This window comes from Callorhinchus milii, unplaced genomic scaffold (assembly GCF_018977255.1).
Source record: "Callorhinchus milii isolate IMCB2004 unplaced genomic scaffold, IMCB_Cmil_1.0 Scaffold12, whole genome shotgun sequence".
NCBI classification, from domain to species: domain Eukaryota; kingdom Metazoa; phylum Chordata; class Chondrichthyes; order Chimaeriformes; family Callorhinchidae; genus Callorhinchus; species Callorhinchus milii.
In genome coordinates this window covers 7408622-7433861 of record NW_024704753.1, presented here as the reverse complement: position 1 = coordinate 7433861, position 25240 = coordinate 7408622, and the positions used below count along the sequence as shown (strand labels likewise).

The 25240-nt window shown below is 39.0% G+C and overlaps 1 protein-coding gene and 1 non-coding gene across 18 annotated transcripts in view; both read right to left on the bottom strand.

Annotated features, from left to right (window-relative positions):
• Positions 1–25240, bottom strand: part of cadpsa (Ca2+-dependent activator protein for secretion a) — a 229556-nt gene that overhangs the window by 129795 nt on the left and 74521 nt on the right. For all 17 annotated transcript variants that reach the window (XM_007895168.2, XM_007895169.2, XM_042339419.1 and 14 more), the window contains exons 4-6: positions 10934–11014; positions 6098–6334; positions 4826–4947 (exon numbers count right to left, since the gene is read on the bottom strand). In XM_007895168.2, the coding sequence (XP_007893359.1) occupies positions 4826–4947; positions 6098–6334; positions 10934–11014 (440 nt within the window). The remainder of the gene's footprint in view (positions 1–4825; positions 4948–6097; positions 6335–10933; positions 11015–25240) is intronic.
• Positions 7070–7141, bottom strand: trnat-cgu. The gene has a single exon. It is a non-coding gene; the product is annotated as a tRNA-Thr (tRNA).

The following is a 25240-nucleotide window of genomic DNA, read 5'->3' as shown; positions in this document are numbered from 1 at the left end:
CTGAGCCTGTGGAATTTGATGAACACGGTGCCTTAAGAGCTGGTGCAGATGTGATGGGCCAAATGGCTGTCTACTGCACTGTAAATTTCTATGATTCTATGAAAGTCCTACTTGAAGAGGTAAGAATGGAAGAAAACAGTAAAACATGCAGAAAAAGAAAATCAATAGTGACCAGAGTGTGAGAAGCTAGGAAAGAGACAGGAGCTACAAATAGAAGCTCAAATGTGTCACAGAGTAGCCATTACAGGAAAGGTGAGCAATAGCAGGACATTCTCTGAAAACAAACAGCTGGTGCCAGACCACATAATGTATAGTTTAGAGAGCTGGGCTTTGTGCCCATCTTGATAGCAAAACAGAAATAATAGCAGGAGCCAATAACCAGCTTATACGCAAAAATGGCAGGAACTTCCTGACAGGGAAACATTAAACCCAGCTCATAAACTATTTACTTCTTATACTGGATGAGAAACACAGGGACAGACAGATAAACGCTTACATTTATAGAAAAAGGAGCTGTTTGCGGTTGCAAACTGTACTGCACTCTTAGTATTCTTACAATACAACAAGATTTATATTTATGTAGAGGGAGGTTATCTAACTGTGCAGTTCACAGCTAAAGATGTTAGAGATCAAAGAGGTGAGTCTTAAGGTGGGCTTTGAAATTGGGATGGGGGTGGGTGGGGGGCTGAGTCAAGTGACTCTAGGATAGAGATCCAGAGAACTGGGGCATAATGGTTGAAAGCTCACCTACCAAATGGTAGGGCAGATAAGGCGGGGGAAATGATAACTTCTGGAGATGAGGGAGTATTTATGTGGATCTTTCCCTCAGGAGAATTCTGATGGGGAAGATTGTACATGATCAACAGAATAAGTGGGCTTGATGATCTGAATGACCTTTTCTTGTTCCATGGTGTCCTAATTTTATGACAAGAAATAAATGATTTTGAAAATGAGAAAACTAAACCTTTTCCGATTTCCGCAGGTTATAAATGAAATGCATGGTAAGTGGGATTGTGAAGGTTAATAAATTAAGAAAAATGTGTGTGCTGTGCAGCCCTGAAATCCTTAACATTCATGATTATCCATCATAAATAGGTTTCCAGATAATCCACTTCTTCCTTGGGCTCATCTCTTGATCCGTTCTACTCTCTGTCATCAGTCCCTACTTTTCTCATCTCTTTAACCTCTGCATGTGCTATATTGATGACCCTGATCTCAACCACACTTTGTACCTGCTTGAGTATTACACAACCCAAACCACATGCAACTGTTATGCCCGGCGAAAGGGTTAAGGCACACCACAAGTTTTTCAATAAATTGCATTGATTTTTTTAAAAAAAGTGAATCATTGCATTCAAATAAAGGTGAAATGTTGGGCAAGTTTCCTTACTCCACACACCCCTGTTTACCTAACTAGGAACCCGGTTGTTAGTTGATTGGCGGATCGCTTTTCCGGGTGTAATAATTTCTTCAAAAAAAATCAAAAATAATAAATTGGTCACTTCAATAATTTGGTCACTCAATCTACTACTGTTTGTGGGACAATGCTGTGCGCAATGGGCTGCCGCATTTCACCCACAAAATATACAGTTAATTAGCACTCTTACAATACAAAAAGATTTATATTTATGTAGAGGGACGTCTTGAAAACATTATCAGGTGCTATATCAAATGCAAGGATTATTATTAATTCTAAGAGCCTCTTTTTGTTTCAATGTGGTCAATCAATTGACCCACTGTATACAATATACTGTATGTCGTAGGGCTATCAAATTGCTTTACTGAGGTTGCTTTATTATTTTGCACAGCGCAGTACAAATGCGGATCTCAACTCTTCAACCTCCCTGGGCTGTCCCTCGGACTCACCGAACTTGTGCGCAACCTAGGCGTCCGGTTGAATCCCCTGCTGTCCTTCCTCTCCAACATCCGGTCCCTGACCAGGACCGCCTTCTTCCACTTCTGCCACATTGCTCACCTCCAACCATACTTTACCCCAAATGCAGCCGAAACCCTCATGCATGTGTTTGTCACCTCCCGCCTGCATTACTCCAACACACTCCTCACCGGTCTCCCCAGCTCCACCATTCACAAGATCCAGCTCATTCAAAACTCTGCCACCTGCATACTGACCCCGACCAAACTCCATACCCACATCTCACCAGCTCTGGCCAGGCTCCATTGGCTCCCCATCACCAAAGATCCTCACTCTCGTGCTCAAATCCATTCACTCGCTGGCAACTCCCTACCTCTCCAACCTCCTCACTCCCCAATTCACCACCCGGCACCTCCGCTCGACTGACACTGGCCTCCTGCTCGTTCCTCGCACCCTCCGCCCCAACAGCGCTTTCAGCCACCACACCCCCAAACTGTGGAACACTCTCCCTCAATCCCTCTGCCTTGCCCTCTCTCTCCCCTCTTTCAAGTCCGGCCTGAAGTCAAGCTCCACCACTGTTAAGCACTCTGAGACGCTACCCTGCGTGGAGGGCACTATGTAAGTGCAAGCTGTTGTTGCTGTAAATGAAGGGTGAATGTTGGGAATTCAATTGTAATTGCATGCAAATAGCTTGCTCCACATAAAGAATAATGTGTGAAAATGAGTTACCAGTGAAGTTGTAACGTATTATGGGCGTTTCACTGTGTTTCAATAGAAGTCTTCAAAATTCTGAAAGGTTCTGAGAGGATAAATAGCATATGATTAATCCTGCTGGTTGGTAAATTGCTGAAAAGGGGACATAAGGTTAGGATTGTCACTGGAAGAATTAAAAGGGAGGCTGGAAGAATTTATTTTCACACAGAGTGTTTATTAGAGCATGAAATGCTTTGCTACAAGTGACAATTGAAGCTAAGACCATGCCAACATTCAAAAGAGAATTGGATAAACATTTGACAAAGAACCATACAAAAAAGTATGGGGAAAGAGCAGGGAATTGAGATTAGCATAGATAATTCCAGTGGAGGAGCTAGCACCAGTATAGGCTCTGTGGGATGAATAATCTCCTTTGCTGTAATTTCTATGATTCTATGAAATGCCATAAAGAATCCATCATATGCTAACCTACTCTACAAATGTTGTTTAAGCAAATGAAAGTATAATAGGTGACATGTCAGGCATTGCCTAAAAATGAACACCTCAAAGCAAATAATAGGATTTGATAATATGGAGCAACATATTGAAGACAAAACTTAATGTATATATGAGGGAGAAGGGAATTGGGAATAAGAGAGGAGATAGTAGTTTTGTGCGGAGTTTAAAAATCATGTGGCATGATTGGGCCGAACGCTCTGCTTCTGTGCTGTATTTTTCTATGTAGTTTCCATGTGTTAATACACCTTGAGGACATGGATAGACCCTGATGTCAACTGCATCATATAAGGAAAGCAGAGTAGACAAACAGAAGCGTAACATTAAAATTGATTGGCCCAAACAGGAAAGCTGAGTTGCAGGCTGTTATTACTTCCATTTATTTAACCTCTGAAAATGGCAATGATAAAATAATAAAATGCATTTAAGAACTCATCAGTAGAATGCCACTGCACCTGCTTTGTATTTACCACCAGGCATACAGCAAAGGCGTGCAGAAAAGAGCTTATGATTCTGCTTGAGTAACACTTTATATCTTGTTAGCAGACTAATCTTAACAATGATGCCTGGAATGGAGGATAGCCAATCAAAGTGCTATTTTTGTCATGCTGATTTCATATGCAAGAGACTTAATATTTTTTAGTGATGAAACAGCATGAGGTGAATTATGTCACAGTCTCAGGCAAGCAAAATGGATTTTCTTATGTCATTTGCACAAGACTGTTCCACTTGTAATTGCATTGAAATATGTAAAAATTTTGGTTGTTAATAATCTTTGCATTTTATATAGGGAGGAAGTTATTTATGGAGGTATATCAGATGCTCAATAGGACAGTGAAGTAAACACCACTTTCAGACAGGCTAACAAAGCAGGACAATATCTCATAGGTTCACTTTGTGAAATATGTCTTTACAAAAAGGCTATCTAACAGCTAGAACAGGTTACCAAAGGATGGTTGAGGTCAGAGCCTAGACTCATTTAAGAAACAGCTGTAAACAGTAGTCTAGTTGCTGGGCTCAAAAGATGAAATCAAATCGCACAAGAGCCTTCTCTTGTGATTGTTTGTGAAATGCTGAAGGCTACACAAATAGCAAGCATTGTCTGTACATTGTATCAACTTCTTTTTCTGATGAATCAGAGTGTTGGGAATGAAGATGATTTCACTTTGTACCTGGGGAAATCAGTCCCTTCTGAAATAGGCAAAGCGGCTCATGCTGCATTGTAAACAAGAGCCCCTCATGATTCCTTCTCTCTCCAATATTTTTCATAGAGCACATTCACTCTCCTGTATTTTCAGTGCCAGGTTGCCCATAGTGCTAATTACATTTAAAGGCAGTTTTCTATCGCAAATTCATATCCACTGGGAAAGGAATTGAAACAGTCATTTATCATACGACCATCACCAGCCACAAAAGCATAAAAGGGAACAGACTTTTATCCCATCAGTCTAAACTGGATTAGAAGCCAGGTTCCAGAAGTGTAAAGACAGTGTTCTAATCCATGACTGCAAATAGGCTATTTATCAGTTCAATTAACTCTGCCATTGTTTCATTGAATCTTTCAGGAAGTGTCCATGGAGACCTGTGTATTTCAGGGTCAGAACGCCTTAAGACAACATGCAGAGCTTAACTCAAAACAGCCTTAATTTAAAGTAAAACAAGGCATTTATTAACTCCAAAAAATTCTCATTTAGGAATAGTCGCCTTTGCTGAGCCATCAAGATTCTAAGGTACAGAACTTACGTTGGTTTGGAAGCTTCAGCCTGGTCAGTTTGCAGTTTCTCTCCTCCTTCCACTTCCATTGTACAGTACACAATGCGATTTGGTGCTAAGGACTTTAAACCCTGCACTTCCATAATCACTATCTAAAACACAAAACCATTATTCAATACGCAAATCCAACTTTTCAAATTGTGTTTCACTTTTGTTCTGGTGACATTTTGTACACATTAGGGAGTGAGATCTCAATTGGTTCAAATGGAACATGCTTCCATTTGTGGGTCCAGTGTTAGCATTAGCATTGATAGTGTGCCTTATCCCCCAGCCTCAAAAGTACAGCACCAATGTGACAGTTCAATACCGTCTGTGATCCCTTTAAGACTGCAATAGTATTGAATGTGTTTCAGGTTGGGGATTCCTAGGAATCAATTTGCCTCCCATCCATGTGATTAGTGTTAAGCGGAAAATCAGAATTGCGGGTCCAAGCATTTCCATGTTTAACAGGAAATTGTGGTAAGAAATAACAATTGACTATTTGCATCATACCCTCTCTTAAGAGTATTCTTGCCATGCTGCATCTAAAATACCCAGATCTCTTTTCCAATGTTACCTATTGGTAGCTAAGTTAAATAAAGAAGGCTGAAGGAGCATCAAAAGGCTCAAAAAGATAAAATATTATAGGAACATAAGAAATGGGAGCAAGAGTAGGCCATTCGGCCCCTCGAGCCTGCCCCGCCATTTAATCATGGCTGATCTTCTAACCTAATTCCATTTACCCGCTCTATCCCCGCCCTATTTCATCTGAGGAGCAGAGGGGAAGAAACATCTTTATGTTAATTCAGGATATTATTTCTCGGAGGGCGATTAACAACTGGAACAGGTTGCTAGGAATGGTGGTTAAAGGCAGAGCATGTGGGGATTCTGGAAAGATGAGATAAAATGAGCTGAATGGTCTTTTTGATCCAAACCAATACTGTGATCTTGTGAATATCTAGGAATAGGCCATTTACCCATCCACTAGCCACTGTGAGACCTGGCATGGGTAGATCTAAGGAGCTAAGTAGACCTAAACTTAGAGGGGAAAAATATGCACATGTTCAGTCAAATTTTATTTCTTACCGTTTTGTTAATTTATTTAACTATCCTGTTAAATATTTTAAACTGAAGAAATGCCCATTCTGCTGAAAACGTGATTTTCTTTTAGGCACTTCTTAAAAACGGGAAATAAAATCATTAAAAAAAACATATCATTTTGACCTTGCTGATTAGAAGACAAATGTTTGCTCGTCTACTTACCTCAAGTGTGAAAGAGAGGACAACATCAGATTTAGAGAGTTGGTTTTCATTCTCTTCTCCCATGTCAATTATTGAGGTATTATGACCGCGCTTAAGCTTCTGGAGTTTGAATTCAGAGCCACCTTTGGACACAGGCATACTCTCTAGGTTTGCCATCAGTAGGTTCACGGATGATTTCAGCTCTTCGATAAACATGTTCTCCATCTCTTTTGATACGAACTTCAGAAACTTGCGCTCCTACAAAAATAGTGACAGCAACATTATGGACCCATCATCCTGTTCATTTCAGAAAACAGATGAAAGGGCGAATTACTCACCTTACATTAATGCTGCTCATTCTTTCTTCACTTACACTATGTTAGGGAATCAATTGACTTGGGAATCACAATGGCTCTTATTGTGAAGGAACTTTGATTAGTATCCAAGTAACTTTCCTTACCATGTCTCAAATGGGCAAACTTCATTTTCTTTCAACCAAAGGAAGGCAAAATAAAATTTATCGATGATACCACTTTCCCTAGACACATGGGCTTACCTTTACTTTCTAAAGCTCCATTTTAGTCAATCGACTTTTGGCAAGAACAAAGTTAACAGCGATCAAAAACATGAAAAAATAAATTGTCAAATATAAACATAATTTTTTTTAAAAAGTAAAGAAATCTGCTTGGAAGACTTCCATTCCTAGGACACTTTCAGTTGTGTGAATGAATTGTTATATATCAAACTTTTCCTTTATTTAAATTAACAAAATCCTTGCATTTGATATAGCGCTTTTCATGCCTTCGAGACGTCTCAAAGCACTTCACAGAATAGACTGTAAAGTGAATTGACTGTATATTTGTGGGCGAAACTCGGCAGCCAATTGGCACAGCAGTGTCCCACAAACAGTCATGGATTGAAGTGACCAATTTATTATTTTTTTCTTATAGGATTATTATCAGGCATGTGGAGTAAAGAAACTTGCACAAGATTTTGCCCTGCTGTGAATTGAACCCAGATTTCTTGCTTACGAGGCAAGTGCTCTAACCACTGAGCTACAGGACTCCACAAATTCTTTCTTTCCCGGAAACAAAAACCTAACCATTGGAGTTGGATTCTCAAGGTGATTTTATGTGATTTTGAACTGAGGTTGTTTGTTACTTGAAGCAAACTTGCAGGAGGAAAGTCTGGGAGCGAGAAGAGGATAACTTGTGATCTTACGTATTCTCCTTGGTTTTCAGAAATGTCACTTTTAATAATGAAGGTTTACTGATCTGCTGATGGCAACTGAACCCTTTTGCCTTACTGACAGGCTCTGACAGAATTTATACATAACAAAGTTATGTTTTAAAGGAAAGGAATAGGCAATGTGCATGGCCACTTGTTACTGGAGACCTTGCTGTAGCTGATCTAAAATTAGAAGTGAGGATTTGACACAAGTCTAAATCGCTGTGCTTATTTTTTAATTTTATATTGAACTGAAACAATAACAACAACATCAACAACTTGGATTTATATAGCGCCCTCCATGCCAGAACGCAAATGTGCTGCAACGAAAATCCAAAGCATAAGAAGCGATGCACTGCATTTGAGAAAAGTTTTTTTTCACTCACTAATAAGGCAGTCCTGAAACTGATGGCAGTAAAATAGCAGAATATTGAAGTGGTGTATATTGGTGGGGGGGGTGGGTGAGTAGGGATCATCACATGTTGCGAGTATCCTAAAGGCATTCACATCCCTGAGATTCCTTGAGTAGATTTACCACCTAACACAACACAAGAGGAAAATGAGGACGAAATCATACCCCTTGTAAATCTGTCTTGTTTATTATTTGCATTACATACATAAATTGATTACTCATAACTAGGGCAGGGATGTGGGACTAAATGAGTAGCTCGTACAGAGCTGGCACAGGCACAATGGGCAGAATGTCCCAAAATATCTATAATATTAAGAGGAGTATGGTTGGGGATCATTTTTATTGGTCTAAACAGTGCTAATAAAGTTACCCAAATCCATACTCAGACCTGGGGAAGCGACAACAGGTGACAAAGTATTAGATGAACTAAAAACTGCAACCAACGCCCACATACTGATTCTTTGGGAAGGTACAAATTTTAGTCAGATTCTTTAATGTGGGGCAAATTAAAATATTAAAATATATCTAAGGTAGAAAGAGGTAAAGGAAATGTTCTTTAGGAATACCTTAGGAATTTCACACTGCTAAGAACTTCTAGGATAGAGTGTCTGCTGAATTATTGAACATACTCATAATGATGTTTGGCACATTCCCAGCTCAGGCTCCCTTAGGAGAGCAACCAACAATATAACAGGTTCTAGATTGAAGGCATGTTTCTACCTGGCAGGCTTTTTACTGGCTGTAAACATTAATTCAACATTGGAACAAAGATTGGACACTCAATATGGTTGCTAAGGTAGCTGGAGATTACTTACAATGAACACTTATCCTTCAGGCTCAAAGATAGAAAGGTTAAATTTGATGACATTTTGTGTCCCTTCAAAGGCTCATATACCTTCCTTAAAATGTTGATTGAAATATCATTGAAGCTTATATGTCACTTTGATATGAATGTCAGTCACTAAATGATTCTGTACACCAACATGACTTTCATTATGTGCCCCACTAAACACCCCATAAAACACTTGTGACCTTTCTCCCTGTTAACAGTTTAACAGTATAACAGTTCAGCAAATTTTCCAATACATATTTTGCAGAGTTTATCTCATTTGCAGATTGAGAATGCGGAAAATTTCCTTAAGCGATTATAGCTAATGAGTTTTACATCTACCCTCATGGTACATTTTTGTGCAGAATCTGAATTTGAAATCCAAACTTATAATAAGAAATATTCCCATGAGGGTAACCCTTGCTGATAACATTAACTTTTTCCAATTATAACAATTTAATTATAACTCTTGTAAAAATAGTAATTTAGCATGGGAGCATAACACAGTGTCTTCATGCTATACATAATGTAAATATTTAACAGGTGTATTTTCTTTCCACAGACAAAGATTAATTTTCTCTAAAATGGGCTTACATTGCTTTGTGTAGCAGGACAAGCTGTGAAGAAGGCAAGAACACTTAACCTTTTACTGCTGACCCAGGTGCTTTTCAGTATTTGTGCACCAGCATGTAACTATTAACTCTGTGACAAGGCCAGTTCTCACGCCAGCTTATTACACAAACAAGCTATTCTCAAACTTGTATTCTGTTGTATCAACAGCGTTTGCGAATATCAGATTGTGAAATTTGCTGCCAGTGCAAATACTAAGTCACTCATCTAATAAAAGCCCCCCCTCAACCCCCTCAAACTTTACCAATTTGGGCTCTGGAACCTCAAATTTCACAATCTGATATTCTTAAACAATTAATGCAACAAATTTGGTTTGTGAATACTGCTGATCAATTTACAACATGAAATGGCTTTAGTTGTGAAGATATTAAGTTTGTACCAACTGATATTTATTGAATGAGATATGACATATTAGCTACAGTCAAAACCAGTTGATGAAAGGGGTACTATGTAGGTGCTTTGTAGACGCTATGTGCTGTGCCGCACCAGCCACTATTTCAAAATTAGCACGTGTCCACCCCTCTACAGTGAGATTACAAACAGTGGTAGAATATGTGGGATAATGTATCAAGCCCTGTGATCCTGCTATAAACTGTGAGACTGAAGCTTGTGCTATTTCAAGTTCTACCTCAAGGTACTTTGTGCACTTGACACACATTCTGGCATGTGATGCCCTAAATAATATATACAAGTTGAGTGCATGGGCACAGCTTTATTCCATTTTGTTTCTTAGCTGACTTTGAGAAGTATGTTGGATGCAAGTTTCTCTGGTTCAATCACGTGATTTAAACTGAATGGCTTTTGAATTTTACTTTAAGGCAAGTAGTGTAGCCTATACCACATGTTATAAATGAGGACCAGTAAAGACACAAGGATTGTGGAAACCCACTATTTTTACGAGGATTGTGGGAACTCCCAGTGCAGATCGACCAATTTGGGGATAACACAATGTCAATGTTCATGGAAGAAAATGTCACAAATGCTCACAGCTGAATCCTAAGCAAAAATCTGCCATATAGTCAGGCATGTTTTAGGAGTGCTATCCTGAACAATGCTAAAAGTGATCCCAGAAATCAACGACTACCTTTTTCAGAGATCATGAAAAAAATTAATTAAATTCTTCTTTGAATTCTAATGGAACTGGCATCTCTTGTAAGTCGACTGATTTTAAAAGGTATGTGTATGGGCCATTTATATTTAGTTTGGGACGCCTTCCCGACGTGAAAGGCGCTCTATAAATATAATTTTGTTATTGTTGGTTTGAAAGTGGAACATAGTCAGATAAAGAAAAGAGATGGATGCCAAACAAAAAGCTTACGTAATAATTGCTTTTTATATTTCATAGAATGCATTCTTTCCACTGGCTGTCTTGGGAACCATGATGTGCTGGCAGTTTGCTCACTGGACACTGTTCAAAGAAATAACTCTTTGACAATTCAGGGGGGGGGAAAAAAACCTCTACAAAGCGATATAACTCATTGCAGTGATGATTGTTCACTCCACATAATACCAATGGGCAATAATCACTTGTATTCATTTTCCACGAACAGATGTAGAGAATTGAAATTACAAACGGCCATTACATGTTCTCTTTAAAATTCAGAGATCAACACTTCAAGTTTTTCTGAAAATATTTCATAGAAATTCAACTGATGAAAGTTGCGATTTCACAGACCTGGGTTAAAGTGAATAGGTGCAACAAACTCTGGGGAAGGGAACGCAATAGAATCCTTTCAGTGTTTTGTATGGTTTTACTCACCCGCGCTATTTGATCTGCCATTTGGAGTCGCCCATCCAGCTCCCGCCTGATCTGAGCTGCCTGCTCATCTGGGTTATCAAGCTGTAAATGCAATAAAAAAATCATTTTAAACCTAGGTTTGAACCTCTATTTGAAACAGAAGCAGGTTTTTTTTTAATGGACACCAACAACAATAACTTGCATTTATATTTTATTATATTGATATTTTATTTATTTAACTTCACGTGGAGTAGTGTCTCAGAGCGCTTAGCAATGGAGGAGCTTGATACTCAATGTGGGGGTGGGGGTGGGGGTGGCTGCAGGAACAATCAAAGAGGAACATCTTCAACTGAAGACAGGCAAGGTGGAAGGATTTACTGAAGCACGTTGCCTGAAAGCACAGCCGCCGATGATGGAGCAGAGGGGACAAGGGACATGCAGAAGGCTGGAGCCATCTGAGTGAAGTGGGTGGGTAGAGGAGTGGGCAATAATGCTAGCTGGTTAATAATAATAATAATCCTTTGATTTCATATAGCACTTTTCACATCTTCAAAACATCTCAAAGCGCTTCACAGAATATACTGTAAAGTGAATTGACTGTATATTTGTGGGAGAAACGCGGAAGCCAATTGCACACAGCAGCATCCCACAAACAGTTGTGGATTGAAGTGACCAATTTATTATTTTTTTATTGAGGAATTGTGGAGTAAGGAAACTTACCCAAGGTTTCGTCCTGCCGGGAATCAAACCCAGGTTTCTCGCTTGCGAGGCGAGTGCTCTAACCACTGAGCTACAGGACTCCCCCACCCCACCCAAATTAAAGGTTGTGTACTTATAACAATACACCAAGATAGCATTCAGTCTTTTGCTGACAATGATTCCTGCCCTGACTAACTGAACTTTGCTTGACCAAATGCCAATTGTATTTGGGATAAAATACAGATGTTAAAATAAGAATTTTCCAAGGACCATAAACCATGTTCTCATGACTGCCTTTTTGAGAAACAGCAATAGATTTTCTTTGTTATAGTATCTGTTGCTACCCAAGCATTTATGATTCATAAAGCTTTTCATTTTCTGTGTGTTATAAAGGCTATTTTCCACATGGATGGACTAACTGTTTGCAGTCATTTCCTGGTGTACATCAATATGTAGGATAAGTCGATAAATTTGGCTTGAACCTCAGCATCTCAAATCTGTAGTTTCAAAACTCCAGAAAGGGTTCACTGAGTCACTGCCTGATAAAAGAAACGAGAAAATAGAATAATTTTTCTAAGAAATAAGGACTTTTTTCACTGATACTGAAAGCCTCTAAAGAAAAATACCACCATTTTCTATTCTTGAATAGAGCAATAATGAACTCAGCCTTCCATCATTGCTGAATCCTACAGCGGGTGCCTTAATTATACATCAGAGAATTTGCAAGAATTTTTCCATTCCCATTTTCCAAAATATTCGTATTCACATTTTCACTTTACTGCATCATGAAGAAACATTTATTCACCATAATGGTAGTTCAGGATACAGATAAACATTAATATTTCAATGCTTTTCCTTCACCAACGACTTTCAACAGGGAGGACATTTCTCTCAGTCTTAGAGGCTGCTTGTAACTTTCCATGTATCTCCTAGGGCAGTTGTTTTAGTTTACAAAGAGCAGCAGCAGATTTCTGTAAAACTATTTTTCCACCAGAGTCATTAATGCAATTATCCACTATCAGGATAGTGGATAATTGCTATCTTTTGCTAGAGAACCCAAGAAATTCAGAATAGATCAAAATAAATCTGCATTGCAAGCATGCAGTATCTAAGATACTGGAAGACTGAATTATTAGGCAATAACACATTCAAGTGCTTTTATAACAATCAATTTAAAATGGATCTATTGGCTTGAATCTTCAGTCTGTTAATGGATTCAAGTTTCTTAGGAGGGGTCACTTATTTAAGCCGGATAAACAACCACCATTAGAACTGAACAATATCACTCCTTGATGTGTGGTTGAACTCTTAAATAATTATGAAATGATAGTATCCTATTGGTGGAATCTTTCCTATGTTATTGATTCAACAACAACAAGATTACATTTGTATAGTGCCTTTCACGTCGGGAGGACGTCCCAAGGTGCTGGAATCTCTGCTGGCATGAGATAACGTGTTAGTGATCATTCAGTGATTTAAACAAAAATCAACAAAAAAGAATTTGTTGAAATTTCTTTTACTTCCATTTGCAGGAAATTGAAGCCATCATTTATGCTTTCAACTCTGCTACTCTCGTTTTCTGACCGTTACGTTGATACAATACAATAGGCATGAATGTTTGCTCTAAATTCAATGTGATAGACCTTTATCTGAAGCACAAGCTTAAAAGGTTAGAAAAGAAGGAAGATCAAAGATGGAATGACCTAAATCTGTAAGATATAATGTCTTCAAACATGAGCTCAAGGAAACTATATGTATGTTAGCCAACCCAACATCTAGCTTTACATACTATTTAGGAATTCATTAAATGTGCATCCACTAATTTGTCTTTGTTCCTTTACAGAAACACAAAGTTCCTGCACTGTCAGGTTCACAAATCCCTAATAAAATGTGTGTATTATTGAACAACAACAACATCTTGCATTTATATAGTGCCCTTCACTCGAGGTAGTGTCCGGAGTGCTTGAATACTGTAAATAGGGTAATCGCTATACATAGGGCTGCCTGCTGTGATTTCAGGAAGCACAAACTATTCCCGAGACAATGTCTAAGCATGTTTTACATCGGAGAGGCAAAATGATCAATGATGTTATTATGCCTGTGCATGAGAATTGAGCCAACAAGACATTTTTTAAAAAATTTTGCAAGTATATACCACAGAATTCAGGATTCAGTTTTAGAATTATTTAACTGTTGATTAACGTGTGAGGAAAAGCCTAAATTTATAGCAAAATAAACAGATTAGTTTGTCTTGCAGCCGACTCGCCAGAGGTTGAAGCACAGAATGTTACCACTCATGTCCACACAGCAAAAACTTGTCCAGGTTTTCAAAAAAAATAAGAGAACGGAAGGTATAGTTACCTTGTTTTCATGTGAAGACATACTCAAATCATCTTTCATGTTAGTTTGTATTAAACCAATTGTAACAACATAACATTGAATTCTTATTCTTTTCATGTTGTTTTGCAAAAATCTCTAAAAATGCTTTACACTGCATCAGAGCGTAAATCAGAGTTGTGTGTCAGCTTGGCTCAGTTGGTAGCACTCTCGCCTCTGAGTCATGAAGGTTGTGGGTTCAAGCCCACATCGGAACTTTGAGATAGCTCATAGTCTTGACTCTCGGTTGATACTTCAATCAGTGCTGGGGATGTGCTGCGTTGTTGGAGATGTTCTTTGGATGAGTTATTAAACTGAGGTCCCGTCTGTCTGTTTGGGCAAATATTAAAGATCCTATGCCACAATTTGAAAAATGAGAAGTTTCTCTGAGTCTTGTAAAGCGCTTTGAGACCTCTTGATGATGAAATAAGATGCTCTATCAAATGACAGGATTATTATTATAAAGCATCAATTTATGGCATGGTGATTTGTCTAGGGGCTGATTTGACAATTTGTTTTAAAAGCAGCTCTTTTCAATGAGTTATAATTAAGTTCTCTGGTCAGTGCGCTATGTAGTTTAGTACATGCCCTTTTCGTCCCTCTGCAACACCTACCACTGTTACTCTCCTCATTTTAAAATTTATTTACATCTTTAGGAATAATTTTGTGCCACCAGCTAACATATTCTACCTGTAAAATAGAAGTCAATGACTGATAGACCAGAGAACACACAAAAGAATGAGCCTGAGGAAATCAATGAGCAACATGAGCTATTTATCAGCAAACACAGGGTTTCTTGTCCGAGTTTGTGCTAAGAATGACATTATTTATTAGAATATAAGTAAAGTTGGCATGCAATTGCAATTATCAGAAGGATTATAAATGCATACTGACATTGACCCTGAAAAAAAATGGATTTATATGACTGCAGTATTCTCAACAGTTTATGCCCTCATAAAAAGACTGCAGCGTAATGTTACAGGATGTTATTTTCTTTTTGCCAACTCCTGAGTCATCTGAGGACACTGAGGCATGCTGGCTCATGGCCCTAATGGCTCCTGTGCCTTTGCCCGAGTGACCATTTTTCACACGTCCCCTCGGCAGTGAGGCCTGACTCATCCTTGTCGATAAATTTACTGGCCTTGGCACAATGAGCTGGCAATGGCATTTTCCCATTACGAGTGCCCAACACCAAGGTCCTTCAATTTACTGACAAGCAGAGCAGTGTGTGTAAATAAACGCATTTGCCACTAAGCTCGGTAAATTTCCCAAGAAGTGAAGAATCAGTCCTGAGTGTCAGATATAATTTACTTATTTTCAGAAATAATTTGGGAGAGTTCCACATGCGAGGCTTTTAAAGGTTGAGGATCAAAGAAATAATGGTGAATTAGCTGGATGGATTAAAGAGTGTTTTACCAACAGGATACCAGAAGGTGTTGATAAATGGAAAATCTATCTGGGGACAGTGACTGGTAGAGTTCAACTGGGGTGTTTCTGGATGTTCTGTTCCTACACTTTGAAATTACTTGGAGGTGCGTGCTTCAAATATTTTATAAATATTGTAAAATTATATGATAATACTAAGATTTGCAGCCAGTTGGGAAATATAAAGAAGATTAACATTCAGAGAGCTCTGGATCAATGTAGCAGATGGTCTGAAACAAACAAAATAGCAGATGGATTTTAATGTAGAAACTTGCAAGAGAATTCATATTGGAACAAGAATATGTGTACGTGATGAAGGACATTCATTAGCAATAGTGGGGAAAAAACAGGATTCATCTATGATTTGTGACCATTTACTGAATATATTTAGCGATTTTATTTAGGGAATTTGTTGGCCAGGACACTGGGAGAAACTCCCTTCTCTTTTTGAATTCATGGGATCTTTAATGTCCATCTGAACAGCATGACGGGACCTCGGTTTAACATCTTATCTGAAAGACTGGACCTCTGACAATGCAACATTCCCCCAGCAGTGCATTGGAGTGTCATCTTAGACTATCTTATTCTGAGTCCTGATATCGGGTTTAAATCCACAATCATCTGACTCAGATGCGAGAATGCGACCACTGAGCCAGGCTGACACATATCAATTGCCTGAAGTAAGATCCAATGTGTGCTGTACCAAGCAGGACTGAATGGTTTCTGGAATCATCCCCAAGAGATGGTTTCAGTACTTTTAGCACTGATTTGAACTGTGCCAATGAGATGTTAAATGCAGTATAAAAGAAATCCACAAAGTTTCAAGGAAGAATTACAGCAGAAAGGGTTCATCCTTCTCACCCCCTGCTCAGCAGTCTCTACTGGTAGGGTGCCTGTGTAGCATCCAAATGGGAAGAGGTCAGGCTGACACTCAATGCCAAGGCTCACACATGACATGACTAATGGACATTTGGGTGGTTCCCAGAGAGCAACCAGTGCCTGGGAACCTAGAGCAGAGGCATATCCCAACGGGAAGAAAATGAGAAATTAATCGGACGCACTAAATCTTGAAAACAAAACTTTTAAAGAACAGCAAAGTGTGAGTGAAAAAGTTGGCTTTCTTTGCTGCACATTTCTATTTCCCTATATATCTTCTTTCTCCTCCCAGTCCACTCAATAACATAAGCATCAAAGTCTACTCACATAAATGGAATCAGATTTGGCACTTCACTTATGTTAGAACGCTGAAGTAAAGTTTTCTAATTCCATTGCAATTACATTTTTATCTCACATAAATTAAAGGACCATAAATTGTATAGGCAATATAGATTGCTCTCGTGGCTTACTCAGTGCATGTACTGTTTCTGTGAGAAAAATCTAAGCTTCATAAAAACACAAGGAACATTTCAAGTTAAGTGTACCATTGATTCCAGAAAGCATATTAGCCCCCTAATCAGTCAATTAAGAATTTTGGATCATAATTTCTTTTTCAGTTTGAATTTGAGCTCACTGAGTGGCATTTCATCAATCTCTTTGACTTCTTCCTATCAAGACATCAATCAAATTGACAGCTCCAATTAGCACAGTGCAACGTTTAGGCCAATGCAGAGAAAAACACTTTGAAACCAGACGGTGAAAGTGATAGGCACCAAAACTGACTGTGTAGTCATTATGGAGCACATCTGGTGCATTGGTCCCCACTTATCCCCAGCTGTATATCTACTTGCCTACCATCTAACACTGACCTACAATTAATTCAATGCTCAGCAAAATTACACAAAACATAAACGTACAACAATGTTTACCCAGAATCATGCACACCTCATTACATGTAAATTTCATGAAGGTGTATTTATGGACAATACTCTTCAGAATGATGGTAAGTACATGTGAAAGTCAGTCTATTGGCCACTTAAATGTGTTTAACTACACAATGTCATTTTTAATGCAAAACTCGAAAGCTAGAGTTTGTTTGGAAACATTATAAAATCGCGAATCTCAATGAGTTTCATTAATACAAGAAAATGTTTTGAGATTCACAGAAGTAGAGCAGATTAGATGTAGAGCACAAAGTTTGTTGCTTTTCATAACCTGTTCATTGTGTTAATTAAGGAACCGGTTACAAAGCACTGCTCTAACTTTACCCTAATCTTCACCATAAAGTTTTGCATTCAAAGTGTTGCCCTGCAGAAAGTAATTATCTCCCTTTCTCACTATACAACAAGGTCCAATCTTTGCTCAGATGAGCACAATGCATAAAAGAAAAACAAATCTCATCTTTGAAACAAAGACTCGAGCAGAGAGCCCAGCAGAGCAAGCACATAAATGAGTGAGGACGGAACAGAGTGGGAATTTTGTGCAGATGAGAGTGGGAAAGAGGTGCAGAAGGGGCAAGAGGTGCATAATTGTAAAATATATAGTATTTATATTAAAATAATATAAATAATGTCTGGAAATATGGCAGGGCAGCTGAGATCGGTTGCGCGCACAATGTGTGCCATAAGGGAACTCTAGGATGCTTTGTGTGTCCTGGACAAACACGTGTGAAGGAAGTGCCTCCAGCTGCTCGAGGTTGAACTCAGGGTTTGAGCTTGAGGAGAGGCTGGAGTCACTGCATAGCATTCTGGAGGCTGAAGAGTTCATGGATCGAATGATTCAGGAGGTAGTCACCCCACAGCCACAGAGGGTTCATCGGAAGGAGAGTGAGTGGGTGACAATCTGGCATGGTAGGAAGAGGGGACGGGCAGTGCAGAAATTCCCTTAGAGTATGGCACTCAGAAACTGGTTCTCTGTACAAAGGGTGAAACCTCTGGGGAGAGGATTCAAAAGCAAATGGATACACAAGGGGGTCAGGAAAGAGTGTCAATGCAGTTGTCATTGGGGACCCAACAGCAAAAGGAGTAGACAGGAGATTCTGCAACCAAATGGGTGACTCTCGCATTATTTGTTGCCTCCCTGCTGCCAGGGTTGAAGACATCACGTAACGGGTGCATAACATTCTACTGGGGGGAGGGATACATGCAGAAGTCATGATCCATGTTGGGATCCATGACATGGGTAAAAAGCTAAAGAGTAGGATCTCAAAGGTGATGATCTCTGGATTACTCCCAGTGTCTCATGCAAGTATCAAAACAGCAGGATCAAACACACAAATGCATGGCTGGAGAAATAGTACAGAAAGGAGGGCTTCAGGTTCTTGGAACACTGGGACCAGTTCTGGGGCAGGAGGGACCCGCACAAGGTGGATGGCTTACCACTGAATAGGGCTGGGACCAATGACCTCACAGGGAAGTTAACTAGTGCTGTGGGGAAGAGTTTAAACTAATTTCGAGGGGGGAAGGGAATCAGGATGTAGCATCAGAGAGGACAAACAAGTTACATAGAGGACTGGGAGAAACAAATAGAAATGCAATAAGGAGTAGTCCAGAAAAAGGAGGGATTAAACAGGGGGGAAATGCAGAACAGACTTAGTCAGTCTTGGAGTGCATGTGCATAAATGCACAGAGTGTGACAAATAAGATTGGTGAGCTGAGGCTCAAGTTGCCACATCGGGTTATGATGTAGTGGCAATACGGAGACCTGGCTCAAACAAGGGCAGGATTGGGAATTGAATATTCCTGGCTACAGTATTGAGGGGGGATAGGGAAGCAAAAAAAGGAGTGGGGGGGGTAGCAATATTGATTAAAGACAAAGTTACGGCCCTGGAAAGGGACGATGTGCTAGAGGGCACCAAAACAGAATCAATTTGGTTAGAGTTAAGGAGCAGAAAAGGAGCTGTTACTCTGTTAGGTGTATACTACAGTCCACCATTTAGTGGGAAGGAAATAGACAAGCAAATCTGCAAGCAGATTTCAGAAAGATGCAAAACAAAGTGATAATGGGGGACTTCAATTATCCTAACATAGACTGGCAAAATAACAGTGTAAACGGCAAGGAGTGGGGAAGGATTCCTGGAATGTGTGCAGGATAACTTCCTGGATCAGTATGTTTCCAGCCCAACGAGGAAGGAAGCAGTGCTGGATCTAGTTCTGGGGAATGAAGTGGGGCAAGTAGAGCAGGTTTCAGGAGAACATCTGGACAACAGTGATCACAACATCATTAGGTTTAGATTACTTATGGAAAGGGACAAGGAACAATCAAAGGTGAAGATACTCAACAGGAAGAGGGCTAATTTCAGTGAGTTAAAAAAAGACCGAGCCAAGGTGGACTGGAAAGAAAGATTGGCAGGTAAAACAGCTAATGAGCAATGAGGAGATAGTTTAGGGACAGAACAAATACATTCCCACAAAGAGGAAAGGTAAGGCATCCAGACTTCCCTGGATGAGTAAGGAAATTGGGATTAAAATAAAACAGAAAAAGGAGGCTTATGATAAATATCAGGTCCAAAATACAGAAGATAATGAAATAGAATATAGAAAGTACAGAGGAGAATTGAAAAGGTAAATAAGAGGGGTAAAGACATTGTATGAGAAAAGATTCGTGGGTAACATAAAAGGGAACCCTAAGGAATTTTATAAGCAAAAAAAGTTAGTCAAAGGTAGGGTGAGGCCAATTAGGGACCAAAGAGGAAACCTTCTTGTGGAGGCAGAGGGCATGGCTGACATACTGAATGAGTACTTTGCATCTTTCTTCACAAAAAAGGATGCAGCCAATGTTACAGTATCAGAGGAGAGGGTGGAGAAATTGGATAAGATAAGAATAAACAGAGATGAGGTACTAAATAGATTGATGGCGCTCAATGTAGATAAATCACCTGGGGGTCCGGACAGGATGCATCCTAGGTTACTGAGGGAAGTAAGGGTGGAAATAGCAGAGGCTCCGACCACAATCTTTCAATCCTCCTTGGACACCGGGGTGGTGCCAGAGGACTAAACGGTTGCCAATGTTACTCCCCTGTACAAAAAGGGCAGGAGGATAAACCCGGGAACTACAGGCCAGTTAGCCTAACGTCAGTGGTGGGGAAACTTCTAGACTATTATCTGGGACAAAATAAATTTTCACTTAGAAAAATATGGGTTAATAAAGGGTTTGTTAAAGGCAAATTGTGTCTAACAAACCTGATAGAGATTTTTGATGAAGTAATGGGAGAGGGTGGATGGATGTAGTGCAGTTGATGTAGTATATATAGATTTTCAAAAAGCGTTTGATAAAGTGCCACATAAGAGACTTGCAAGCAAAATAGAAGCCCACGGTATTAAAGGGACAGTGGCAGCATGGATACAGAACTGGCTTGGAGACAGAAAGCAGAGAATGATGGTGAACGGTTGTTTTTCTGACTGGAGGGAAGTGTGCAGTGGTGTTCCCCAGGAGTTGGTATTAGGATGACTGCGCTTGATCTTTAATAAATGACCTGGACTTGGGTATAGGGAGTACACTCCTTCTTCTGTGCTGTATAATTCTATGATTCTATGATATGATTTTGTCGTGAATTTCAAGGAGATCGTTCATCAAGGAAGAGAAAACGGATTTCATTCCAAAGTATATATCATCTTCTGTGTACTCATCCCCAAACCGGCAGCTCTTTATTTAATTGAATGGTGTTATATGACTACTATATTTACATTTCTGAGTAAAATACGATTTGTGTCTTTATGATTCTTATATACTGTACCATGAGGGAAAAGGAGAAAGCCAAGAAGTTAGGAATATTCTAAATGAAATAGCTGAGGGGAAAAACAGTTCATACCTATTAATCAACACAGCCTAACAGCACTTAGTCATGCTTTCTGACTGCAGTTAAGTGAGCTAGACTTACAACTATAGTTTTAGGTCTTTATGCTTCTCAATTGTTTGGTTGAGAAGTAAATTAAGTAAAGGTTAATATATTAAAGTAAACACAGAATGGGATCAATTGTCTTTCTGGATCACTGAAATTAAACGTATATAGCAAAGTTAGATCAAGCTGGGTTAACCTCAAATACTGTAAAATCTAATAGAACATTAAACTATAAAGCATTGTAACTACATTAATTGAGAATAGATTTTATGTTTATCATAGAAGCTGAACTTTCCCGTCTATATTTGGTTGCCCAACTAAGGAATGGCAGGACTCTGCACTACTTGGGTGTATTTCCTGGTCCATTAACATGGAAAGGCATGGGCAGCATTCAAGATGTTTTTTTTGTGGACTGTTCTACCCTCAGATTGAAGAATACAATATATTGGAATACAATACTGGAAGAGATAAATGTACAAAAATATATCATGATAATTCTACTGGAATTTAACTCCAGCCATGTTGACTGTAGGACCACATTGTATGAGACACGTGTGACTTTTCTGCTGTGTGAAGTCACTCTTTGATCTCATTTAGAATAAATATGGTAGAAGGCATTTTTAATGATTGATTGATGACTGATTTGTAGTTGATCGTTATTTTAGATGTAATTTGTTGCCTTTAAGACAACAGCACTTCAATTTAAAAGAAGAGAGCACACAGTCTGAAAAGAGCCATGAGAGCTCTGATATCCTACAGTGACTACTTCAGCTATGAGTGGTCTGATTATGCAATCGGAATGTGTAACAGTAAGAATGGACAAGAAACAAGTATCATGTCAACAGAAGATAACACAAAGAGTGGATTCTATTTTGTACAATGAGGGTGAGAGACATTTAAAAAACCTAATACAAATAATAACAATCCTTGTATTTGGTAAAGAGACCTTCAAATCAGAAGGACATCTCAAAGCACTTCATAGGATTCATAGGAAGTGTACTGGCTGTATTCTGTAGACAAATGGATATTTTTCATATAAAATGAAGTAAAAAGATTTCTACTTCAAAACAAATATCAATTCAAGATTAAAGTGAAATAATCTCAAGCTATTACATAAACTCTTACTTCTCCATTTACTGATGTGCCCTTGAGTGTGCTATCTTTAGATTGAGGTATTAAATATAGTATAACAAAATACATAGACACTTCTGTAACTCATGGGTCAATAGTTTATTGCTATAATTATCAACTGCAGTCAATATTCATATAATAAATACGTTATATTTTGTAAAAGAGATTGTCTTGCTTCTGCCCTATTCCTGAAACCATTGCCATATGCAAATGTTATCCAGGGTTTCAACTCATTACCTCAAAGGGTTTGTAGCTGCTGACAAGGCTTCAACACAACTGCCAGATCTGGATCTCCATTACAATCGAATGCAAAACAAGCATTTCTCATAGAAGTGAACATCCAAATGATTATTACACAGCGCTGAAATAAATGAAATATAATAAATAATAAGATAGAAACAGCCTTCCCAACCAGAATAAAAGTACAGTACATTATCTGAGGCTCCATATGTCATGGCAGTTTATGGAGTATTTTCTCCAGCTCCCACATTCTCATATAAACCATACAGTGTGCTGTAACTCCCATTCTCATTCAGTTCAGTTCACACTAAGAGAACTTCACAGTATTATGAGATGGGGCTATCCTAACCCCCTTTGCTACTGAAAGAACACCATTAACTGTGGTGGCAAGAAATTAAAATATTACACTGTAACTCTAATTTTTAATAAATCCTATTTCCATTGAGTGAGTGAGCGAGCAACCAAATGTGTGTATGGCTGATATCACAACCATTTGAAGGACTAGGATGCAGGGAAGCAGTTTGAAGTCAGTTGTCATGCTCTTTGAAGTCACATGTGACTCTTCTACCGTAGTCATTCTTTGATGTCGTTCAAAGGTATTGCAAGGCATTTTTAATAATTCATTGATGACTGATTGGAACATTATTTTAGATGTAATATTTTGCCTTTTAGTCAGTAGCACTTTCATTTAAATGGAGCGAGCACCCAGCCCCCAAAGGAGCCAGAAGTGCACTGATATCCTGCATTAGTTGCCTCAGCTGTGAGTGGTCTCTTTGTGCAATCAGTCTTAATGCATAATGAGACAAAACAGCAGAATATGATGCGATGCATGTCTCTGGTTCGTTCGAACTGTTAAATCACTGTCTTTCAGGTGGGAAACATTGTCATTGAAAGTATAGATCATTCAGGTTCCAAATCTGAATATATCAGGGAACAGGCTCCCACAGAGAGGGAGCAATGCTGTAGGCCTGAGTGAGTCAAGAATCTTGGCTGTGTGTCTGGGAAGCAGAGGTAGTGTGGGTTTCAGTATTGGAGAGAGAGAAAGAGAGAGCCAGTATGGAACCTGAGCCAAAGAATTTGTAGGTTCTGGGACAAGAAGTGGGAACATGATGCTGGTCTGGAAGGGGAGGAAAGCAGAGTTAACACTAAAGTGAAAAACAAAGTAGGATGAGATGAGAGAACTAATCAAGAAACGTTATGTATGAAGATATACAGACATGAAACTGAGATGGTTTATGAGTGTTTAATACCAGTTGCACTATCCATAAGTCATCAACGTAAGCATGTTGTAAAACAGCAATAAATGGTGTGTGTGATTTATATAATTGATTTCTAGTCCATGTTAATGCTAGTGCCTCCTCTAACATACTTTTGTAACTCAATTACCTGATGCAGTTTCTATTATGCAGACAAAGTGAAAAGATCACCCGATAACTAATGGTACCAAAACATTTGACCCTTCCCTGGTTAGTGCGCATTCCGTGCTATCTATCTGTATGATTGACTTCACATAGTCTTTGCACAGCCTGATATAAGCAAGTACCAGTCTTTCACTAACCTGACTGCATTTTATTACTTAAATTAGATGAGAACAGACACGAATAGTAATCAGGCAGATCAATGTAAACCTTTTCTATTATTTCAGAAACTAACAGATTCTGTTCTCCCTTGGCAAAGTAGATGCTTTTTATTGATTCCTCTTTGTCACACCAGCAAGTAATGTTTTGTATCAGATGAAAGCCCACTCAAATGACAAGAGAATCTGACCAATTGAAGTTGGGGATTAAAGGTATTCTTATGGTTATTCTGCATATTTTTAATCAATTAAAGTCACAGTTTAAAATCTGCATCTAGATACAACACAACATTTTTCAAATGCTCTACTAATGGTTTTTTTGTAAAAATATAAATTCAGTGTGTTTCCTCTTGTTTGCACCGGCCTCTCTGCTCCTGGCCCACAGTCTCCTCTCGCTGTGGTGCAGTTCCACGAGCGCTGGTTGCCCCAATCAAGTAGCCACTGTTCACGTGAGTTTCAGCATGCCACTCGACTATAGAGGGCGACACTGCTGAGCCTGAGAGTGCCTCACCCCCTGCCCATTACCAGAAGAGGGGGCTGTATAGGGACCAGCAGCAGAAACTCTGTTTTTTCCTCTCTAACCCTGGGAAGATGAGGGTCAATTTGACCTCCTATGCAATGCAAGTTGAGACCAGCATGTCCATTGACAAGCATTGGATTAAATAGTAATAATATGTACAGATATAATAATAAATAATAATAATCCTTGCATTTGATATTGCACCTTATCACGTTGTTGAAACTATTACAAGTAATGAGATCATTTGCATCATGAGGCGTTGTAAGGTGCCTGCTCCATTACTGGTGAGTGCTGCAGTTAAATAGAATAANTTTTTTCTGCTGACATCCTTCACATGAGTTCTTGATAAATTGCCGGCACTTAATTACTATATCACGGTGCCAGACTTCTGAAATCATTGTAATAAGAGATGGTAAACTGGTAATTATGGTGACATAAATGTTTTGTTTCCCCACAAAATGTACAGAAGCTTTACTGTAAAGCTGCAAAGTGCTTTGTGACCTCCCAGCGTGAATGGCACTATATCAAATGCAAGGGTATTATTATTTTACTGCCTATGGAAAGGTTAGACTGACTTCAATATAATTCCACTAGAATGGTTATCAATTTACATTATTTCTCCCTGTTTCATCTATCAAACATATA